Below are 25513 nucleotides of genomic sequence, written 5' to 3' on the forward strand. Positions count from 1 at the left end.
TGTTTTGATGAGAGAACTCGTTAACAGACCTCAGAGCTTTGAACAGTCATACTTAGTTTTATAGTAAGATTGTTTTGATGACCGAACTCGTTAACAGACCTCAGAGCTTTGAACCTTCGTACTTGATATTTCAATGTCGTTTTATTGATGATTGTGAACTACTTTTATAAAGATAAAGCTTTGTACTGATGTAATAGATTCAATAAAACATTTATAGATTCGATTGACTCTTCAGATATCTATAGTGTTAATGATTGCGTTTAAAGGCAAGAGAGTGGTAGTTTAGTATCGTTACAAATCTATTCTACTTTAATCAGTAAAGTGGCAGGGAATTTCACTAGTAATTTATTTATATAACGTGCTTTCTATTGGAAATATTTTTTGCAGTTATAGCAACAGTTAAAGACATAGTTTTTGCATCTTTTAAACTTGCTAAATTCGATGGTTTGTCGTTTTATTAGTAATATAACAAAATACTGAACAGCCTCAGTAAAATTATCTCATGCTATAGAGAAGGTACTTATTACTTTAAGTCTACTATTCTCTTGACAGTTGTGTTTTTGAACGATTCACAAGCGATGATCGGATGTAAGATAATGAAAATGAATTCCAGACATTCTGACAAATTGATTCTGTGCATCAGATCATTGTAACAACTTGTTGGATTATTATATTCTTAAAGGATTTAATAGATTAAAAATTGCTGATATGAAAAGTTGGTAAGTCACTTTTTTGGTTGATTATTTTAGATTTAAAGGCACATGTACTGATAACCACGTATGGGATACATGTATATCTATGAAGAAGGTAGGTATACTATTATATATTTATAATGTTTTAAATAAGCATCATAATTTAAATAATTTTGAACAAATATAATTAATGTACATAAACTTTCTCTCAACGAATCTAGACGCATCTTCTATGTTTAATGTATAAATATTTCGATCTTTTTAAATATAATGACTAGTTATTTTTTTTAAAAACAATCAAATATTATCAATTTTATATAGAAATGGTATAACTATTCGTTTTTTTTTAAGTGTTGCCTTAGCGAAATACAAATAAAATGGTCAAAGTCTTTTCTTAAAAAGAAAATTTTATGATAAGTTGATTTTTAAAAGCACTATTTCAAATGATATTTACACTTCCTTCAAAATAGTAAATATATTAGTATCGATTGAGTTTGCCGCTGTTTGAATCTTCAATTCACGATAATCAAATGAACCATCACAGATTGAAATGTGTAAAGTTAACAGTAAAAGACTGACTATGGAAAATATTCAAACATTTAAAACCATAACATATATGTATATCAAAACATGATAGACTACTTCTATTGACCTACTCTACAAATCTTACCATTTGAATTCGAAATTTGCATAAAGAACGCTACTAAAATTTAAAAATCAATCAATATAATTGGTGAATTAAATTTATAGATTAAATGATATAGAGAGGTCAAGTAAAACTACAGGGTCTATTAAAAACGACTATACAGAATTGAAAAAATAAAAAAAAGACAAATACAATGTTATGATTAAAAATGTATACAGCACAACATATCATGATTGATCATGGTGAGTGCTAACCTTGATCACTTTCTGCTGGGTGAATGATACCTTAGGGGACAAGTGTTCAACCAGTAGTGGTCAGGCACAGTGATGATGGTAGACAAAAAGTTACAAAATTAATATGGAACAATTTTCATTGAAGAAATTCATTGACTGAATTCTTACCAGAAACACCCAGATCTGTATTCAGTACCAAAAACAACAGACATAAATTTTATAATAATTTTTCAGGCACTAATTAGATGATAATCATTCTAGCTTTTCTCGACATATTTTGGAAAATTATTATTTACATATCTCTTTAATAGAAAAACAGATTTAAATCGTTTGGAGGATTTACATCGGCGACTTACTCAAAAATGGTTTTGACATACAGAATTTTTTCAACCAGTAACTTCTGTGTTTTAACTGCAATGTTCATTCTTTTGATAAAATATTAACATAAATGTTTATCGTAACGAAAATATCTAACAAACGTCTATGGCAAACAAATAAATTATATTGTCAACCTACGACATGTAATATAATTGTGGTGCATGTTTAACAAGAACTGCTTTACTCTCAAATTATACTCAGTTTCCATATGTAGATATATATCAGTTAGAACTGACATGTTTATAATTATATAATACAATGATAAACATGTCAGTTCTAACTGATATGTATCTACATATGGAAACTGAAAAACTAAATCTTAAATACAAAGAAAAGAAACTCTTAAACTAGTATATTTTGTACTGATATTTATTAATTCCCCAAGAACGATCATAATCTTGAAAAGTGTTTGTTTGATAGTTGTTCACTGGCAATCATGCTATATTTCATTAAAATTTACTTATTATTCAGCACATTATCAGTACAGTATATGATGAATTATAGCTATCAAGTATCTAACATGTCTAACTGGAAGTTCATCTTTAATAACGTGTTCAATAAGACCAATGGGTTAATGACGATCAAATACCATACAATTAGATTCCAACATAATAGAAATTGACAGAACACTTCTGTTACTATATGTACTTTTTATTTAGTAGATGTAGATGTCTAGTAAACTTCTCTGGAATGCTGTAAATATATCATTATACGAATCGTTACACATGTAATGTTACATTCGATGTGCATTGTAATTAATATTTTACTGAATGAATAGCACATTTGACTATGGATCAATGTATATAAATATATCTTATAAAGACAGGAATCTTACATATTTTAAAGTATAAAAGTCATATGAAACGAGTGACTGACTAGTGAAAAATAATGTTTATCCAAGTATTGAACCAATGTATGTATAAATCATAAACTTAGTCTTCTGTGCACGATTTTGCCATTTTTTACTCAAATATATCGTATAATCGTCATTTTTTTTTCTCTCTGCCTGCTATGAGGTGAAAAAATGGCAGCTACTTAATTGTCGTGTTTTGAAGCTGTAGTTTAACCGATTGTCACCTTATTGTAAACAATCAACAAATAATCATGGATATTAAGTACGTGTTTAACATGTACAATCAGATAAGTGTGCATTTTAATGACAGATCCTTGCGTATTGCGATCACCGGATTTTGACTAGAAGAGTCATGCTAAGGTCAGTTTGCATACGGAAAATATGTCGGCGAAATGCTTCCTGGAAGCAAGCAATAGTATATTTACATAAGTTTTATAATAAAAACTATCCATTTTGGTTATAAAAAACATATGCATCATTTTTTTTTCTAATTTGAGGTTTCATATGACTTTAAACGTTTAGCCAAAAAATAAACAAGTATACTCATGATTCAATACAAGTCACAGAGGACCCAAAGTCATATGAAAGAAACGATCTAGGGAGTTATGTCTAACAGAATATTGGACGTGATGAGACAGGCACAAAACCTGTTTAACATAGCTTCACTTTTGCACTTGTCTCAACTCAGGTACAAAATGTATCTCTAGTCTTGAGTGTGTATGTTTATTTTTTATTTTGTTTCTTTTGTATGTCTCGGAGTTTAATGTGGCTCTTATTTCGCTGTACTAGATACATTATTGTTAAGTGACCAGCTAAAGTCCGTCCGTCACCCGTTGCGGGATTTTATCGCTGCATTGAAGAACCGTTGGTGGCCGTGAGCTGTTCTGTACTGTTTGATCGAGTTGCTGTTTTTACACATTCTCCGTTTTTAATCTCTATTACAACCAGTGCAAACAAATACACGAACGAAAAATCTTTAATAATCTTCACATACAAGTTGATTAGGTGTATATGTTGCGGGAAAACTCTGTGGGTGTTTTGTTACCCTTTTAGCACCCGTAGAAAGATTGGTATTTCAAGTGCAATATAAGTTTAGATGCATTGGCCAATATTGACAAAAGAAGCAGCAAGTCTTGTAAGCTATAGCTGTGAATTACCTAATAAATATTTTTCTACAGAATTGTTCTTGGATTAGGGAAATTAGGAAAATTGCATGCTGACAGTGTGTTCATCATTTTTAACTGTTTAATATATCTGATATGTTTGGACAATTATTGTCATATGTTTTAAGCACAACTATTCTATGGGGAGTTTAGAATAATTGTCATGCGTGTCTGGTTCGAACCGTGAGTGGACCATAATAAATAGAATGTTTTTTTTTCAGCATGAAGGGACTACTAAAGTCTATACCATGATATGATCAAAATGTTATTTGGTCTGACGCATACAAATGTACCAATTTCCAAGTGTTCTGCAAATTACTGCTGTGACAGTAACTGTAAAATATCAGGTGCAAGACGCAACAAGTATTATACATGTATTAGCGGCTAACTAAAATGCTCAATGGCGCGTAGCTACGTTTACGTCAAAACGCCCGGGGTGCACACAAATTTTGGAGAAAAAAAAAAAAATTTTGATCCACATAAATTAAAGGAACTGTATAAATCACACAAGTAATTGTAATTCAGTCGTAATTGAAGATTAAAGTGACGAAATTTACTTCAGTTTTAATCGAATGGTACCAAATGTGGCATGGTATTTGAAAGCACAATTTGTTTTAAAAAATCTGTATATTAATACTATGTTAGGTTGATTAAAGCTTGATACAGGTTAATAGTTCTAGAGCATTCTCGACAATCTGTGTAGTAAAGTATTGCATTAAGGTTTTATCAACTTTTCTTTTATAAAAACAATTAGTAATATGTTAAGTGATGTATTAAATTTAAAAGATAGACATGCATGTATTTAAATGTGCCTTAAACAGTTCATATGTCAATACTTTCACTAGCATTTGAAATTTCTTCGTATTACCCAGCACATTTTAATCTACCAGTGATATTCTCCACAACAAGTAAATTGTTAAAATACATATAATTTCCGAATAGAAACTATGCTATTTGATTGCAAACTAATTTTTCTATTAATCTTTGATAAACACAAATAATTTCCATGATATTGTGGTGAACCGGATTTGTGATAATCATTATCTTAACATATATAACAGTGCACACTGTGATGATGAGGCCTCGTTTGAATAACACTTGAGACCCTATTATTTTCTTGCATTTATTGATGATTGCTACTACACTTATATATAATTAAGAAAAACAGTATTAGTATGATAGTTTGTAAACAGTGTCTGAGAAACTATTTTATATACTAGTAGTTAGGTTATAAAAAGTACAGCGAACCATTGGACACCTGGAACACTTCCATTTTCTTGGAATTTTATCATCAAATTATCGAAACATTCATATATTTCTGAATACATTTTGGCACATTTTAAGACTTTGTCCTCACCAAATTGTTTATGTACTATTGCAAGTCAGGGTTGAGTTATTCAGTGATTGTCTTTTGTTGCTGTCTGTCATACACGTTTTTCTCTATCTGAGTTAGCATAAATCAGGGCAGGCCATTAAATTTCTAGTTTAAATTAATTCAAATTATGTAATATCGAAGCCTCTCAAAGAGTACTATCTGGTATGGATGTTGCTTAATTGTTGAATCCTACAAGGTGACAAAGTCCTTATGGACTCGTCCTTGTACTAATAGTATGCATGTCCTGTTTTGTGTATGGATATTTGTCTCATTGATCTCTATTGTTCGCTGTAATGGAATACGTTCACATGTAAATTGTTCCTACTTGTGTACTCATCAACCAAACATATTGTTTATCTATGTATGTTAATAGGTATCAAACCATTCATGAATAAATAGAAGCATGTGAATACAGAATAACAGTACAAACGATGCATTTATCAATTATTAAAACTGACTATACATGTACACGTGGGTTATTCATTTACAATAATGATTATATCTTTATATCATTCATCTCTTTAAACCAAAAAAGAAAGACTCAAAAGTCCACATAAAACTTATCAAAGCATAAATTTCAAGTGTGATACCCGGTTTTCCATCAAGTCTAGCGTTTCCTCTCATTTTTTAGCTGGTTTTGGAAAAAGCGCATCGTATAAATCAGATCAAAATGCGAGTACACACAAAATAGACGAAAATCGCTTTACATCTAATTAATTTATGAGCGAACCTAGCAGTACATTTAATTTCGCAATTAAATTTTGTTGTCATAGAAAAGCTAGGCAGTATAAAGATTGGTGTGAGTAAACTGTAAATTCTACAGATCAATTTTCAAGGAATCGCTGTGTTTGAATTTCAGTGTCCTTAATTTTGATGCTCGTAAAAAAGTAAGTCAAAAGATACAAGCTAAGACATGCATAATGAAAACACTTTTAGATCTTAGTATGCCCAAAGATTTGAGACACATACATTATTTAATCAAAGTAAAACCTGCGGATATCCACCTTCTTGTGATGAACTCTGTATAAAACAATGCAACACATATGATTTATATTTAACAGCTGTACATGAGAATATTAGCAAGATCGAATTGGTATATATATATATATATATATATATATATATATATATATATATATATATATATATATATATATATGTTAGCGGCAATAAGTGAAATTAGACATTAAGCTTAAATCCTAGGCAATAAGCTAACGCCTAGGCATTAAGTTATTGCCTGAAATTTTCAGGCATCAAGCTTATTTCCTCAAATCTGATGATGATTATTCATCCTATTGCCAAACATAATTTAGGCAATAAGTAAACTCTGTAATTTATGTATATCGGGGATTTATTCTTGATATCAGTAGTTTCTTAATTATATTCCTGATATTACATGTTATTAATATACAATGTACATTTATTTGACAGATCTTCAAATTGCAGTACGTTTTTAAGATTTTAGCAGTTGAAAAACAGAATTGACTCATACACTTCTCTACTCGAGCTGGTTGGAACTGGTCAAAAGTAGACAAAATTAAGATATTTTTTTTTTTTTTTTTTTTGCTTACACGATTTTCACGATTTTTTCTTGGATAAGTAAATTTTCTTTGTTAACAGCTCCACAACTTGTGGTAAAAAAATGATTTTAACACAAATTTCTATAAAGTTTTCAAATTTTACAGTATTACTTGATGAGTTTTAATATAAATAACTTATTTTATTAGTGATTTTATTCCCAGTAGATGACATTTTAAACCTAAGGGGCCTGTTTATCGAAGCAGTCTTAGGATAATGACGTGTCCTACGTGAGTTTATCATACGTCGCAACTTAGAAAAATCCTTGGAATGGACCTAATTGTAATATACTAATTTCGGTGTCTTAAGGATATTCTTGTCTTGGGATGGTCCTCACTTTGGGATAAACTTAGGATGGTTATTTTTTACTTTTACGCCAATACCAGCGTATGACATTCTAGCTAAGATAATCCCAAGATAGCTCCGATGTGCATGCTGAGATATGTCGTAAGTCGGTCCTAACTTTAAATTACCTCAATTTCTGTACTAAGAATTTCTTATATGACCGCTTAGGACAGCTTCGATAAACATGCTCCAGTTCGCATACTGTTATAATGTAAATAACAAATGTATTTTTTTTTCATTTAAATGAATAAATGTCTTTTATTTACTCGCATTTATATTTTAGGCATTTAGCTTAATGCCTGCACATACATGTATTTTTCAGGATTTAAGCTTAAATCCTAGGATTAAGATTAATGCCTAACATCATTTAGACAATAGACGTACTGCCTAGGCGTTAGCTTATTGCCTAGGATTTAAGCTTAATGCCTAATTTCACTTATTGCCTCTAACATATACATGCATTTCAATGATTCTCTCTTTTATATAAAAATGTTGGCTACATTGTACTCTATAAAGTTAAAAATCTAATGATATTTCAACTTTAAGGGCAACTCGTACAATTTTTTCTTCGATATAGGACCTGTACTGTACAAAATGTCAGCTCTACAGTCAAAAGTCTGAATTATATCAAGTATGCCACTTGGGCATATTGAGACAAATTGTCTTAATTTGTCACATGTTTCCCAAGAGGCGATTCTCAAACCTATTGTCATTCTATTACATTATAATTATCGGGTAACCTAGTATAATCTCATTTGTAAACGCTTTTGCTGCTAGGACTTCTGTATCGTGCTTATGAACGGTTGTCGCTTTTCTTTCGATCTAGATTATTTGTTTTTTTCTTTAGCTGGTGATTTTACATTGATCCCTTGCTTTCCTGAGCCTTTATCTCCCTTAACAATATATAGTTATCCAACTAATTGGCAAATGTACTGTTATAACATATGAATATTATATCTGACTACAAAAACGTGACAATAAATTTAAAGAATACATCGCAATAGTTTCCCTTGTGAGAGAACGAAATAAAACATTGAATCAGAAAAACAAAGAAGATAATATGACTGTATAAAAGTCGACCTTGAAAGAATACAGTTAATATACAAAATCATTATCCGAGCAAATAAACCACGTCTTATGGGGCAAAAAAATAATTACAACGTAAAAATCATGATAAGCTGATTTCTTTCTTAAACTTAAATTAAAACTTAAACTAAAAACTTAAAAAATAAAAAAAAGAATATAATATATGGAGTTATTGGAAAATGAAGTATCATAACTTATTAAAATGTACAGAACATTAAAGTTGAAAGTAACGGTATATAACTAACATAAACTGTAAGTTAGTCTTGTGCGCTATTGTGTGATCGCATTGTTTGAAAACAATTTCGAACCCTTTCCCCCCAAATGACTGTGACCTACCGAATTATACTTATCACCGGGTTAATGCTTTCATGAGCAACACGGCGGGTGCCACACGTGGGGCAGAATCTTCTTACCCTACTGGAGCACCTGAGATCAACCCCGGTTAATTGTGGGATTGATGTGGCCCAATCGTTAACTTTCTATCTTATGTTTTAAGTACTGTTGTTTGTCTATCATCGTTTTTCGTTTTTCGACATTACTTTGTCTGTTCGTTTTCCGACGTATGAGTTTGCACATCCCTTTGATATCTTTAACCTCTTTTTGTAGTACAATTAATTATGCCTAAAAATCTTTTTAGTCGGGTTGATTTCTCTTTGACACATTCCACATTTTCATTTCATAATTTTGTTTAAATTACTTAGATGCATGATGGTTTCGTACTTTTGTTAGCTTTTAATAATTTTCGTTTTTTACACCACAAAACAGCAATTGCATTTATTCATAATGAGACAACCGGGACTTACCATGGTATGATTTAATGTTTGAAAACAGAATCATAATGTATTATTTCAATTCCGTACAAATAAATGTCTTTTTAATTGAGAATTATAATAAATCAATTTATCTATTCAGGCAAAGATGAATATATTTAAATAGAATATCATCATTGATAATATAGCCAATATATTTTCTAGTTATTTTCGTATTTACTACGTGCGAATGTTGTCTGGTGGATGTTTTAGCAGTCTGTATTGTAAAAATAGCTTTCGATAAACTCTTAAACGTAGTTTTATATTGGAAAAATACATTTCAATTTTCATAAAAGCAAACAATAAATAGTAAACATATTTATCAGATAGATTTATTGATAGGAAAGCATTAAATCAATAGGTTGACGTAGTCAATGTACACGTTTACATTATTTTACGATCTTTCAGTTTTTTTTCTTCATTGAATATATTGATTTTAAATCTGAATATAATTTCCCTTTTTTTTCATTTCCTTCTTTTTCATTTGCGGTTGTGGTTATTTCTAGACTGTAGATTGCGCATGTGTTTGCTTACAGTTCTTTTATGATGACCTATCACCAAAAAAATGTAATTAGAGTATCAAGTTGTACGAGTTGTTTCTCTTGGGAGGGCGTTCCTACTCATAGACAAATATAGCTAAATTCATTTGATATATGCAAGTGTTTGGTTAAAAGTTCCAAACTTAAACATTTCAAATTTGAAATCTGTCCATTTTGAATTAATTGATATAAGAAGATATCTTCTTATCGGTTCTAAACTTTCACAATTAATAACTTTAATGACAACATGTAAATCCTCTTTCTTTCCAGTTGTTTACTTTCTGCTTTCTTTTTTTTTTCTTTTGATACAATTAGGACAAATCAGCATATCCTTAGTTTTATATTTTGAGACGGCCATATATAACCTCTACAGTTAATTGTTACAATTTGTGATCAAGACAGTAGTAAATTAAACAAATTAATAGGAAATCAACGATTTCAAAATTGATTTGATAATTATATATTTGTGTGTATTTAAGCAATACGACTCAGTATTGATAGACTATGATAGGGACTTGAAAGAACACATACTGTTTAACTAATTAAGACAATAACTTCATCACCTTTAGGTATGCAGCTGCATCGCAATGATTGATTGTCGACAGCTGGATATATATATCATGCTTGTTTGTAACATAAAATACATCTCATTTTATTATGAAATAAAGGTAGACATTTCGTAGACATAAAACTAAGGTCAATACATTAAGAAAAATATTACATTGCAAAGTATAAAACGATGGCTGAAGTGATCCTCAAAAATGTTATTTAAATCTGGTATCATAATCTAGTACACTGTACAAAAAGTTTGTAGATACAACAACTTGTTTTACTTCTCGGTGAAAATAAAGTTCTCTGAACGTCAAGTTTGTTCAAATTACAACACGTTGTTTTACTGCCGTGTAAAAAAAGTATGTACAGAAAGTGTATATATCATGTTGGTTTTACTTCCCTTTTAAAAATGTATTATGCTAAATCGCTGTTTTCTTTTTATGAAAAGCGCAAACAATTTGTTTTAGTATTAAAAAAGAGAAGTGATAAACACAATGAGAAAAAATAGGTATGTTCTGAAAAAAAGTCAATGTTTTTTCTTAGAAAGGCGACAGATAAAATTATATAATATATACCCTATTTGTCGCTGAGTAAGTTTCATAAAACAGAAAAACTATGAAAAGCGTTATAAAACAATAACCGTAAAATAAAGTCGACATCGTGCAACAACACAATACAATATTAATGTAACATGAGCATATCACAGAGTACAAGTGGGCAGTGACTCAAAACGGAAGTTGCTGAACTCTCCGAGGGTTGCCGTCTAGTTGCTTTACAACACTAAATAAATCATCAAATCAAATAAGCCACATTGACAGCTCAAGTAAATTTTACAAGTCATAAATTTTTGGTATCCAAGGCAGGTAAATCACGTGGAAAAAGAAATTATACGGCGTCTTTGGTGAACTGACAGTGATAGTTTGCGACGAAGTCTTTTGCCGGATATGGGTGATAAATAGAAGAAGAAAAAATAGAAAAATCAAAAGCAATAGTTTTACACAAAAGGAATTAGTCATGATAGTAATGGATAAATACTTAGTATAGAATGACAATGAAGTGAATAAAGGACAATTTTAAGATGTGGATACTTAAAAATTCCGAAGATCTTTTAGAGTACATACAATCGAACTCTCTTTCATCTTGTAATAGTATTAAAACATTTGACTTTTCTACTCTTTACACAAGTATTCCAAATTCGAAACTTAAAGACAAATTGAAAGAGTTGGTATTGCTTTGCTTCATAAAAAAGAATGGCCAACGTAGTTACAAGTATCTTGTCTAAAGGAGGGATAAATCCTACTTTGTAAAGGATCACTCTGATTCAAACAAAAAATTCTCTGAAACTGATATTATGAAGATGCTTGAATTCTTGATTGACAACATATTTGTTACGTTCGGAGGACGTGTTATTCAACAGACTGTCGGTATTTCAATGGGAACAAATTGTGCCCCTCTACTTGCCGACTTGTTTCTTTATTATTATGAGGCTGACTTCATGAAGGAACTTCGTAGGAAGAAAGATGAGAAGTTGAAGTTAGCGATATCAATTAACTCTACTTTCCGCTATATAGATGATGTTCTTTCACTAAATAATTCAAAATTTGGTGACTATGTGGAACACATCTATCCCATCGAACTAGAGATGATAAAGGATACTACAGATACATTAAGTCGGCCTCATGTCTTGACTTACATCTAGAAATTGACAATGAGGGTCGATTGAAAACAAAACTTTACGACAAAATAGATGATTTCAGCTTTCCAATTTTGAACTTTCCATTTCTAAGTAGCAACATTCCAGCAGCATCTGCATACAGGGTATATATCTCCCAATCGATACGATAGTCTCGTGCTTGAATTTATATGATTTTCTTGATAGATGTTGCTGCTCACAAGGCAGCTATTAAACCAAGAGTTCCAAATGGTAAAGTTGAAATCATCCCTTCGTTAATTTTTCGGACGCCATCACGAGTTGGTCGACCGTTATGGAATAACCGTTTCACAAATAATATCGGATATGTTCCTTACGTCGTAACTACAATCCCCTTCCCTTTCATGAATTTGACCTACCGAATTAGACTATTTACCGGATTTGTTATCACATAAGCAACACGACGGGTGCCACATGTGGAGCAGGATCTGCTTACCCTTCCGGAGCACCTGAGATCACCCGTAGTTTTTGGTGGGGTTCGTGTTGTTTATTCTTTAGTTTTCTATGTTGTGTCATGTGTACTATTGTTTGTCCGTTTGCCTTTTTCCTTTTTAGCCATGGCGTTGTCAGTTTATTTTCGATTTATGAGTTTGACTGTCCCTTTTAAGTTGAAAAGGTACTCTCGTATTATCCAACGCCGAGGGTTGTTTTGGGTATAGAAATAATCGAACAGTCTGTACTTTTGTGTATTATATATATATATATATGTACGAAAAACCTTGCCACGTCTAGTCAGAATTAGGACGTTGAATCCGATGCCTTGTGTAGGAAGAGTGCTGAACACGTTAAGACCCCTTGAGACAACTCTTTGATAGGTCCATATGTGGTGTGTTTCAAGGATGAATTTATGACCCTATCAAATATGAAGTGGGTTTTTTTTCATTGGCATTCCAAATTTCTCCTAATCATCCTTGTCGTCACCTTAATACAGAACCTTCTTGTCCTATTTATATGTGATTTATTACCGTAAACTACAATCAGGCAATCTCACATTGTCCACTTGTTAATTTTTATTATTTTAAAACAGTAGTCCTTTTGTACTGAATTCAATAAATTGCAAGCTTCCTTGTTATAGTACGGTGACCAGACCCAATATTTTTTAGATTTAATCGTCAAACATACTATATGGCTATATTATATATCATTGGATTCGGAAAAATGAGTACTATTGAAATATCGATGTCGTCAAAAAAAAATGTGGTAACAGTTTTGCATAAAATGAGGTCAAAGATCAAATTCTGTTTTTATTTTTTCTTCTTCTATACTTTCAAAATTTGAAGAAATATACAACAATTTAGGTTAAATTCTAGATAAAAACATTTTCTTATATCAATTTTCAATGAATCATCTCGAAAATGTTAAAAAAAATTAAAAAGAATTCGATTTATTCTGAAAATTGGCGTTTTTCACATATTTGTTCTTTTACACAAGATCAACACATATTCTGTTAAATTTACTGTACAGTAGTTACCTTGCCGGCTAACATCCAACCTCATCAATAAATGATGAATATTATTTTAACCTGCATCCTTCTGTCATGAAGGCATATTTTGCATAAGACCATTCATGAAATTCATTAAAACTAAAAAGCACTCAATTATTCGAAAATAGTTACAATTCAACATTCCAATCAAAGAGATCCACACAACAGAATTAGATCTTCTGGTTAATTGTCAAGGAACATGATTTGAAATTTCTACATAATTCTGACCCTTTACAGGACCAAAGCCCCGGACATGTAAGGTTTTGTAGTGAACAAACACATGACTCTTTCACATGCAGATTTTCCTTCAATGAAGACACAAGATCCTGCAAGCATTCTGCTGAAATATGCCTTTTAAAATACACGGGGTGTAATGAATCATTTTACTCTCGCCAACCGTATTCTAAAGGTGACCGGATAGGGGTTTAGCAATGTGTAATGCGTTTCAAATTTTTAGTTGAAACGAAGTACGTAAAACATACTGTTTCAGTGCCGTCTCGCAGGAAGGTAACCTGACTAAACTTACATCTTACTTGTGGTAAACTTGAATAATTATTATGATGTAGTGGTTTTAAAGAGATAGTTCTGATCATAAACCTTTGAAATTATCTTTCATGCCAAAACAAGAGCTTCATCATTGTCAATTTTACCGAAACTCTAAACACAACTGAAATAGTCGTGCGTGTCCTTCGAAGTCTTGTAGACAGTTTGTATACCTACTCCAAACAGAGACGAAGTTGCGTCGCATCCGGTAAGTACATGTACAGCAGGCAATAGTTTACGATTTTTTGACGACAAGTCAAAATGTTAAGTTTAACCTTTGAACTTCCAATACTGTGATTTATAGCCGTATAGTCCGAATGACAATTAAACTCCTTAAATAAGCGACTTTTCCTTACTCGGTCACCGTACTATTAATACGGTTGACAATTCCATTCACTGCGTTTGATATCGTATATGGTTACTATGTTTATTGATAAATGATCCATTCCCGGAATTAAAAAATGTAAATTAACTTAACTTAAAATTGATAAAGAGGTATCGTATATATGGAGATCAACCTGATATCAAATGATACGATTGACATAAGAAGAAGATATGCTTTATCTTACTCGCTGGCTTTGTTGTTTTTAAGCTCCTTGTTATATTGACGTCAAACAGTTAACATGATATAGTGTAATTCTAGACTATTTGTTATGTCATCAACTATTAACTTGAAAGACTTGAAACAATTGATTGTGGCAGTATGTGATACTATAATTCCTAGGAGCTTTTGCTTAATATCAGTAGCAATATTTATTAACTTGCCGAAAAAAGTAGATTTCAACAAAAAAAGTTTTATTGAATAGAATCCATTGCATGTAGTGACAATAATAGGGAACAATTAGCAGCATGAGTTCATTAATTCATTATTTGCGATGCATTCTTATTCACAAATAATCCAGAACAAAATTTATCCATTAAATGTAAACGGTACTCTCAATGGATGTTGTCAGTTTATTTTCTCTGTATGAGTTTGAATGTCCTTCGTGTTTCTTCCGTCCCTCATTTAACGAAAACAAAAAACATAACGATACAGTTTTCCACTTTGAAGCTATACGTATATTGAGTATAGTTATTTGTACTTATATAAAAATATATAATACATTTAATATGAAATAAGACACATTCGTGTCTTTTTTCTGTAAAGCATCGGTCACACCTTACCGGATTGCACGAACGGACGTCTAACGGATGAAAATAAAAGTTGTCCGTTGACAAAACTGTTATCCGTTGTGAGTTCGTTGATGTGTTGACCGAATAAAACGGACGTGTAACGAATGCATATAAAGCGGACACGCACCGGATATGCAACGTATGAGAAACGGAAACGTGCCGGACAGAACGGATGTCGAACGTACATCCAACGGACGAGTACCGCATAAAACGGACACCTAACGGAAGCGTACCGAATAAGACGGATGAATAAGATATACGGAAAACTTAAAGGCGACAATAATAATACATGTAAATCGCATAAATATTCAAAAATCAAGGGTATCAGGCGTATAATTTGATACGCAAGACGCACGTTTAGTTTACAATCAGTGACGCTCAAAATAGTTAGTAAGCCAAAACAAGTACAAATTTGAAGAGCTTGAGGACCTAAAATTCCAAAAAAAGTTGTGTCAAATACGGCTAAGGTAATCTATGCCTAGGATAAGATAATTCTGCGTATTTCGAATTATTCATATTGTTGCAAACAGTAAACAATGTAACAATGATGTTTTGATATGTAAACATAAAAGTGACATGTTCACGTAGGAATAGAATCATCCCATCATATGCTAGAATAGTATATATAGAGTATGATCTGTATTCCACATGAAAATTTGAGAATAATGATATCAAAATAGATGATGACATGGCATTTAAACTATAAATTCATATACTTATATCAATAAGACAAGAAACACAACCTAGGTTAGTGATTAAAACAACGAATCGTTATATAAGATACATTTATCTTATAGTCGAAATAATTATAAAATATATCTGAGTAAAACATGTATACAACTGTTTTTATATTTTACAATTTAGTTATTGTTTATGTTATTATCTAGCACGTGGACTTGTTTTGTTTCTTCATGATCATTAAATTGTTTAAACAATGATAGATAATTGCAACATATATACAATATAATACAACAACATCAAAACACAATTTAACAACTACAGCACACAATCTAACAATATCAAAGCACAATCCAACAGCCACAAAACGAAATACAAACATGAAACACAATACAACAACTACAAAACATAACACAACAACCACAAAACACAATTCAACAACAACAAGACACAAAACAACAACCTCAAAACAAAATGCAGCAATAAAAAAACACAATATAATACAACAACCACAATACACAGTTCGCAAGCCATGAAACACGTTTCGCCAACCAACAAAGACAAATCAACAACCCCCAAACCACAATTCACCAATCAAAAATATTTGAATATTTATGAACCTATTTATGGAAGATAGCCTGGTTGGCCAATTTTGGCTAAGACGTATACATTAAGCTTATCAAAAACCAAACAGACAAATTCTGTCATTTTTATTTCAGGAAATGTATTTAAAACAGATTATTCAGATATATGGTCCTTTAGTTCTTGATCTTGCAATCCAAAATAAAAAAAAGTCCATGCGTATTTAATTTGAGCTGATAACTTGCAATAAGTTAATAGAGATAAACAAAAATAAGAAAAGAAAGATGCTGGTGATTCGTCCATGAGGCAGCAATTATAAAAAAAGATGCTGTTATACGTCAATGAGGCAGCAATTATAAAAAAAAGTTTAAAATACAATATCGTAAGATTGTCTTGACCTATATAGTAGAACATGTATGTTCTTTCCTTCTTATAAAGCAACCAACCATTATATATCCGTGTATATGTTTTGATTTTGTCTTGTTTCAATACAAATTTGTTCGCAAGTAATGCATTATTCAATCAATACGCTATTAATAAATGATTTAGTTTTATGTCTCGAAAGAGATATTAATTTGCACTACAAAGTAGGCGATAATGAAAATATTTTATCATCTATTATTTACATGCTGTTTTGTAAACAGTCAATATTTTCTGCAGAAAAGCTCTCTAGATCATATCACATTATTCATTACAACCTTATCAATAATGTTGCTATATCATTTCACTACTCAGATGTTATCAATGCCCTTGGTAAAAATATCAACGAACAATACTTATTTTAAGAAACAATGCTTTGTACTATCAAAATACTTATTTCTTATGAATAAAGATACATGTATTTTAAGAAGAAACTAATATAATTACACACTAATTCATTGTAGACGCCGACGTCGCCATCGGAAACATCATGCATCTACCTCGCTTTTAGACTCTTATCAAAGAAAGACAGTAAAGTCTTTTTATAGGCACCACCACTTACGTCCTCCCGTAAATGTCTCGATACAAACATTAATCAATGTCATTCAGGTGTTAAAAAGGTCATTTTTAATTTTATTTCACTGTGTTCAGCCATCATTTAATATGAACTATCAAAAATTCAGCCCAAAAATAATTTATTAGTTTTTGACTTTGTTTAAATCTTTCCTTATGCATATAAAATGTTACTGTGTTAACCCAGGTTTTAGGCAAACACGCTTTTTAGTGAATGTATGCCTAAAAGTATGGTAATTGCGTTCCAATTTTTATTAATCAAGCAGGATTCAGCTACCAAAACATTGACGCATCTCAATTAATGAAACATGTAATATAAACAAGACTTGTTCAAGTATAAGATGTAGACATTAACGACCTAATTGCATTTTTGGTATATTGAATTCATACATCATCATAAAACGTTTTGAAATGAAGCATATGGTAAATGATTAAGATTATTTTATCATGGAATTTCCCTAAAGATAGCTCGTTTGATCTTTTTTTAAAGGCAAAATATATAACTATATGAATGAAGATGTATCATTGATTTGTATACAATTGAAGGTAGTTTCTTAGTTTTATATGTTTAAGCGCATACTTAATAAAGTGTTGATAAACAAATTGTGAGTGAAACTCTATATAATATTGCGGTAGCCTCCATTGTAATCCTCAAGTTTTCTAACATGTTACTTTCACTAACTAAATATACATTTGTTTTTCCAGAATTTATTTCCTTATATATGATAGCATTGTTTGTTGCTAGTAGTTATCCCTACTTGATCCTACCAGATAGCCTATGTTACTTATAATGTAAAAATAATTATGATCCCTTGATGGACCAAAAATCAATATTGCTTCATGACTTTCATATTTATTGAAACAGAAGGACTTCTAGATTACCAGTGGCTCAAGCTGGGATTGCTGTGTGTCATAAATTATATCCCAGCGAAAACACGTATTATCAATTTTAGAAATCATTTTCTCGTCTGAGAATCGTTTCCCTACAGGAAAATGGTTCTGCACCAGATGTCATTAAATACCTATTGGTATAATTTCGTCCTGCACGTAATCTTTTCATTACATCTTTGGTGAAATAACCGCCATCAATGAGACTACTTATTATTATTTGAAGAAGCACACGCTGGCATACTAGAAAGACATAATAGTATCAAATAAACACAACCTTTTTTTTTAAATTCTAAAACTTATGTTCAAGGTCGAAGCAATATCATTTTATTTTCATTAAATTCCTAATTTTTAAGAAATATTCTGTCTTTCTAGATGTAGTGATTAAACTTCAATCAGATCAGATAGTTGTAATAAAACAATAAGTAAAATTAGGTCTTCAGTTCCTTAAAACTATTTACAATGTCATTTGTTATAATTGACTAAAGTGATAAAACTATATCCTATTCTATAGTACATTTTCAAATTTGTTGTCCAGTATCTTTTAAACCGATACATGGACGTGCAATTTTGCATGGTAAGATGTCATGCATTTAAAAAAAAACTTAACGATCTTTAAGAAGCTGCACTAATGGATATGCCGGTGTATTGGAATGTAATCACTTGACCTAACGTGTAGTATATTATTTAGTATGCATGCAATTCGTGTCTTTATTGCTCAGTTATTTTTTTATTTTGCTTTTCAAAGTATTGATTGAACAATTTGACATCATTTTGATATCTACAATTACATTGCTTTTTATAGGAGATATATGACTATGTACAATCTTGTTCGTGTTGTTTTTAATATTCATCAACTTCTCTGTAATTTTACCTTTGAACTGCTTTGATGCAAGCGCCACTTGTGAGCCTTATATAGACGAAATGCGCGTCTGTCCTGCTTAAAATAATAATAAATGTATTGGTTTTTAATTTAACAAATACATGTACCAATTGAATACAAATGCAAGTGGACGTGTCCGAGTGTATCACAAGTCGAACACTGTTCTATAATGACAACAAATATAATAGATCATACAGTTATTTTATCCATATTTATATATTCATATCATACTATTCGAAATTATTATTCCTAAAACTATACGTATTGCGAACAAGAAATGTATCTATTTGTTTTTAATCTAGTGCTGTACATTGTTATAGATTGTTCAAAAATATCCATAACGTTGTTCACTGTTACTTATCTTGTATTTGCAGACTTTCAAATGGTTGACAGAACAGTTCAGAATGCATTTGCATGGACAGTATTATAAGATAGCAACTTTTATAATAGAAGAAACTTACGTTTGGACAACAGTTATATTGTTAGCGTTCTTATGTGGTGAGTATCTTGTTTGTGGTTGTTGTTGTTGGTTTCGTCTTTTATTCAGGTATAGGTGTGTAACTTAATGTTTATCCAATCATAGCTATATTTTGTGTATGATATACAAGTACTTATAAAATGTCGATTTGAAAGAAACAAACCAAGGTAACAAACAAAAACTGAGTGAATCGCATGCGCCCCAAAAGGAGCCAGATATGGTTCCCTGACAAAATAAATAGGTACAAGATAAACTATATGCATGAATCACCTACCAAACGAATTCACACTCAGTTAAAATGTCAAACTCGGTAATAGGATGTAATTGTATAAATTTCTGATCAGACGTTTCGGTATCTAAGGATTCTAATGTTCCTAGTGTGTGGAGACACCGACACATCGTAACAGTTCTACTTGACCAAATATGTATATCAACTATTATGTTAAGTATAACAAAGTTTCGGACATTTGCTACATAAAAACATGATTGTTTAAAGAATGTTCTGGCAACCTTAGCTCCATGTAGTACAAAACACATGTAGTCTATTTCCAATTTTAATTTAGTGTTCATATTCTTGAACGTTACTTTTACCACATATGGTCCAGATATGAAAAATGCATGCTTTGTGCCCCCATTAAACTGGTTAAACCCCACCAAATAGTATGCCTATACAGTTATTGTATCCTGACTAAGGAATTGTTTGTTGTGTAGAAGTCATTTTGGTGACGTTGGATGTTAGTGGTTGGTAAGGTCTGTTATCCAATAAAAAATATATAAGATGGATTACAGTTTTACCTTTTGTAATATGATTCATTCTAGAGAAAAAAAAACACACATATATTCACAGATTAAAATAAACTCAGATTTTTTTATAGGAGCTAGAGCAGAAATGGATACTATGCCTGTATTCATCGGTCATCATAACGAAGAGTTTGTTATGCGTATCAAAACGAGACAGAAATCTTTTATGGTCTTTCAACTTACAGCACTAGTTTATTTAGTGTTTTAAAATGTTACCGATAATTTACTTTTTAATATCTTGACCTTTTTGTTTAGAATCTTGGTCATGATGGTTGATGTAAATGATTTCTGAATATGAACATAGGTAACTTCCAGCTGCCTATAATTCGTCTTTGTTTATAACTTATATATATATCAAACATGGAACAGTGCTTTATCACAAAACAATGCAACATAATAAAAATAGAAAAACATATTTTTAAGTGGTGATATCCTTAATTTCTAGGTCAGTCGGATAAGTTTGATCCATATCATATCCTCTACCCGAAATAATCCTTTTTTACAATGCACTGATATCTCACGTCATTTAAACGTTTGAAGGGCTAACTGGTTCATTGCATCTTGCAACTTATAGTTGTGACTGCTTGACATTTTTAAAACACCCGTCTTCACCGTATGTACATAAGCCAACTCTTCCTAAAGACATATATTAATGCTATCATTTAAAAACAGTAATTGAAGCAGTCATGAGAAAGTTGTCCCAATTAAAATATTCATCATTATCTCATCATATATACTGACGTAGATTTTACACCGATCAAATGAAATAACGTCAACTAAAGCCAAACAGTTTGACGGAAAGATAACGATAAGAATCAAGTGTATTGCATGTCAAGCAGGATTATCTTTGCATCGAGCCGATTAACCATAGCAATTTGAAAATTTGTATTATATTTCAATCAGTTTTAAATGGCTATAACACACTTTATGGTTAAGTGCTAGTCTACCTAAGAATCAGGCAGTGGTGAAAACATGACAAACAAAAACCCACTCAAGTTGACATTAATTTATGTTCAAAATGTATAATGATGCGAAAGTATACCATTCGTTTCCTTGTCCTGTTCTGGTAATTGGAGATAAAATTTGGTTACAATGCACTAAAAATTAACAATTAAGGGGAGCTAACTCTGTAATTTGCTATCATTCTAACCAAAGTTTATCTAAAGATTTCTCAAGTTACCAGACACGCAGACACTAAAGACTTACCATTTCTAACTCAGGATGAATGTTACTTCAAAATAGGATGGCTGGGTAAGTGGGATTTTTTCAGCCATGTTTTGATTTTTTTCAAAATTGCTTGATTCTTACAAAGACTGGCACTTAAAACTCTTCGATGATGGGTTTGATGTACGTATCAAAAATAATCAGATACTAGTAATGGTTTAAGTAAATAATCAGATACTAGTAATGGTTTAAGTAAATAATCAGATACAAGTAATGGTTTAAGTAAATATCTTTTATTGAAATGTTGCGATCAAACATTATAAACTAGTTTTACTTTCAAATTTGCATTCTTCTTAATCTTTAAAAAGTAGTCGAGGGTTTAAAATTGATATTTCCTTAATTATTGAAACCTGTTTAGACGAATTTTCATCAATTCTGAGAATTAACTATCATTCATTGGATAACACTCATCGTTGGTTTTTGTGGTTACAGGTGATCCACAAAGATTAATAATTAAACTTTTTACGGGCTTTGTATGCAAAACTTACCACGAAATTGCTAGTTTCCCCACATCTTTAAAATTGATACCTACGAAAATAAATTAATCAACAGTATCTCTCGTATGTTTTGCGTCGTTTTAAATAAGTTGTTCAAAAATCAACGAAAACTAAACTGAGACATGTATACAATATATAAATAAATAAAACAAATGATGGTGACACTATTGTCGGAACTTGTTTGTACATTTAACAAATTATAATAAGATGTTAGTGATCAGTGTTAGCAACTGTTCTAGTATAATTTATATGCTGAATTCAGTATCATCTATATATATAGTATGTCAAGTTCTAAACATTTTTGAGTCCTAAAAAGTTGTTAATAATTTCAAGAGAAACTAGGAAAGACCTGCAATCAATACCAAATTCTCGAAATAAAACGGTCGCCTTTTCCTATTTCTGGATACTAATCAGATTAACTCGACAGGGGTGTAGTATAATATCATCAATACATGTCCATGAGAGGTTGCTGTATCATCGTAAAAAGTCAAAGTAAGAATGACGTCTCGCGGTGTGAAAAAGTTAGGTGGCAAACGAATCCACGACCATGCGTATAAAAGGGATTGATGTGTGTTTTTTGAAATCTGTATGAAATTGTTGATATTGAAATCAATATGTGTAGCAAAAGTTATTTTCAACGATCGTTAAATAATATCATGTAGATACCATCTATATAACATGATTGTACGTTTATCAAATATTTCCATTTATTATTGGAAGAACATTGTTTCTGAAATAATAAGCTCTACAAATATCATTATCATATAGCATGGGATGTATTTTGTATTTTCTGACAAGGATTCAACAGTAACGATTATACTTCTAACCTAAATCCGAATTTGGAAAAAGAATTTAATTTATGAAAAGTTGTAGTATGTTTTCCGAAAAAGGCACCACTACTAAGTTTTTTACTGAATTTGCTTCTTTGCAAGCGTACCAAATTATAAGCCTGGTATCTTTGATGAGTTTTTATGATATAAATAAGAGAACGACGGCTTTTTTTTTAATATAGTACTTTATCATTTTTTTAAAAAACGAGGTCAATTTACATCATGATCCTTTTTCTACTGAATTGAAATATTTTTCAGCAACAGTCACTATCAAGATCTGATTAGCGTATGTTCATTTTTAAGTAGTTATCATTTTACACTCAAATGTCACGAGCTCACGGATTTTTTTTAAAATCTACAGAACGGTACTAAACTGACTACACACAAATTTTTTATAGTCTTGAATTTGCCGCAGTGGATAAGTCTTAAAATTCAAAGAAAGACTGAAACTGACTTAATAACTTATCTACAGATTTTTCCGATAATGTTTTGATCAGAATGACAGTTTAATACTAGAAATCATCTACTTGTTATTGTTCTTGTGTGTCATGTTTACTTTTTTTATTTGCCTTCGTTTCCATACTTGAAATTAGTAAAAAAAAAAAAAAAAAAAAAAGACTTATGCAATATACCGAACTTCAAATTTGGGATAAAAATAATTCTATAGGGTAATAACATTAATATAAAGAGCAAAGTGCTTTGACAAACAAGACAATACAAAATAAATACTTGATACTCACACTTTCGGCAGTACAAACTCCAATCGGAAAGTGAAATATAATCATGTACTCAAATGAGTAAATGATTTGTGCGATATGAGTCAGTAATGCCGGATGGTCAAGAGTTAAACTGAGTATAATGATTTAAAATCAGTAAAGATTTGGTTGAAGACGAGAATTAACCTAGTTCATTAGTCATATACTGAAATATGGGGTATACGTCAAATAGACATACACCTAGTGAACTATAAAACAAAACATTTCAAATCTAAAGGACAGTACACATTTATCGACTACAGGTAAGTGTCCAGGTTTGATTTTCCGAGTCCAAAGAAATTGTAAATACATTTTAGAGAAACTATGAAAGCTCTACAATCAACACCAAATTCTCGAAATACCAAACACTTATGTTAAAATAGCTATAACCTATATTTCTGACCTGGGACAAACATGATTTTCTGACCGACATATAGTGTTAAGACCTCAGCCCCTACCAGAAAATCTTTATCATTTTGAGACATACATTGTAAGTTACAAGAAAGAGAAAACAAAAGGGCCCCCTCAAAAAAAAGGAAAAATATCATACGGTGACAGTTGCCGAAAATAAGCTAAAAAAAAGAACAAAAAAACACACTGATATCATATCATACAAACTCCTGATATTTGAATTTCTGTATGTTATTTCTTTTCCCTAAAATTAAAATCCACCATTTTTCTTCATAAGAAAGTGCCTGTACCAAGTGAGGAATATCACAGTTGTTGTCTGTTCGTTTGATGTGTTTGAGCTTTTGATTTTGCCATTTGATTAGGGACTTTCCGTTTTGAATTTGTTTTCCTTCTGATTAGTGTTTGCAATACGTTAGACCTAGATATGTTTGCTTTAGTACTTAATTTTGCTTTCAGAAATATTAATCGGATGCAATTTATGTATCAATCATAGCTGATAAGAGTGTATAAATGAATCTGCAAGAGGCGGTAAAAGCAGCTGCCTATCGGAATGTCAAATGCCTATTGGAAAACAGAATATGCAATTAAAAATTTAAACAGTCTAACAAAAACTTATAATTACACTTTTGTCTCTGACAAATGTGAGTTTCAGACAAATATTCATTTTTTAATATTTTGTTTTTAGATACAAATCAAACTTTGTGATACATGGATTTTTATCCTATTAGGACCACCAACAAAATCATTCTTATACATGAATAATTACATACTTTTGTTTGATGTTTAACAGTTTTTCCTTTGTACCTAGAAAGTTAAAAGGATTTATGTTAGTGTCTGTTGATCTTGCATTTAAAATTAATTATTATTAATTGCTTTTAAAATATGATTTTCTTCTACGTAGATGCATTGAAACGAACAAGTTCGGCATTTAATTTGCGGTTCAATTATTTTAATTCTGATCATGTTTATACTTAGTATTAATGAAATGTAACCCAGCAGACTTTCGATGAAACTAGGAATCAATTTCATTACGTTTGAATCAAAGGATTGAATAATTTTTATTGATTGAAGTTTAACCCAAACAAACAATATATCAGTTGCATTTCGATATTATCTGACTGCAGTTCACTTACGGTCTCTGTAGAAATCCATTAAAAATATTAATAATCAACTTATATTGACTTCAATTACGTGTATTGTACCTATCAGTTAGAATTATCATCGTAATCCGTTATCGACAGCACAGCAGGTACGGTAGGAAATAAGTTGTTATGAAACACAACTGACATTTATTTAAGTTTGCATCGTTTGAAAGTAGTTACAGTTCTATGGTC

The 25513-nt window shown here is 31.0% G+C and overlaps 1 protein-coding gene across 4 annotated transcripts in view; it reads left to right on the forward strand.

Moving 5' to 3' along the window:
• Nucleotides 1–313: 313 nt before the first annotated feature.
• LOC143070541 (zwei Ig domain protein zig-8-like) overlaps nt 314–25513 on the forward strand; it is a 43482-nt gene continuing 18282 nt past the window's right edge. For all 4 annotated transcript variants that reach the window (XM_076244791.1, XM_076244793.1, XM_076244792.1 and 1 more), the window contains exons 1-2: nt 314–719; nt 19558–19681. In XM_076244791.1, coding sequence (XP_076100906.1) covers nt 19588–19681 — 94 coding nt within the window. In that variant the 5' untranslated portion in view covers nt 314–719; nt 19558–19587. The remainder of the gene's footprint in view (nt 720–19557; nt 19682–25513) is intronic.

The sequence above is a fragment of the Mytilus galloprovincialis genome, chromosome 4, assembly GCF_965363235.1.
Source record: "Mytilus galloprovincialis chromosome 4, xbMytGall1.hap1.1, whole genome shotgun sequence".
Classification (NCBI taxonomy): domain Eukaryota; kingdom Metazoa; phylum Mollusca; class Bivalvia; order Mytilida; family Mytilidae; genus Mytilus; species Mytilus galloprovincialis.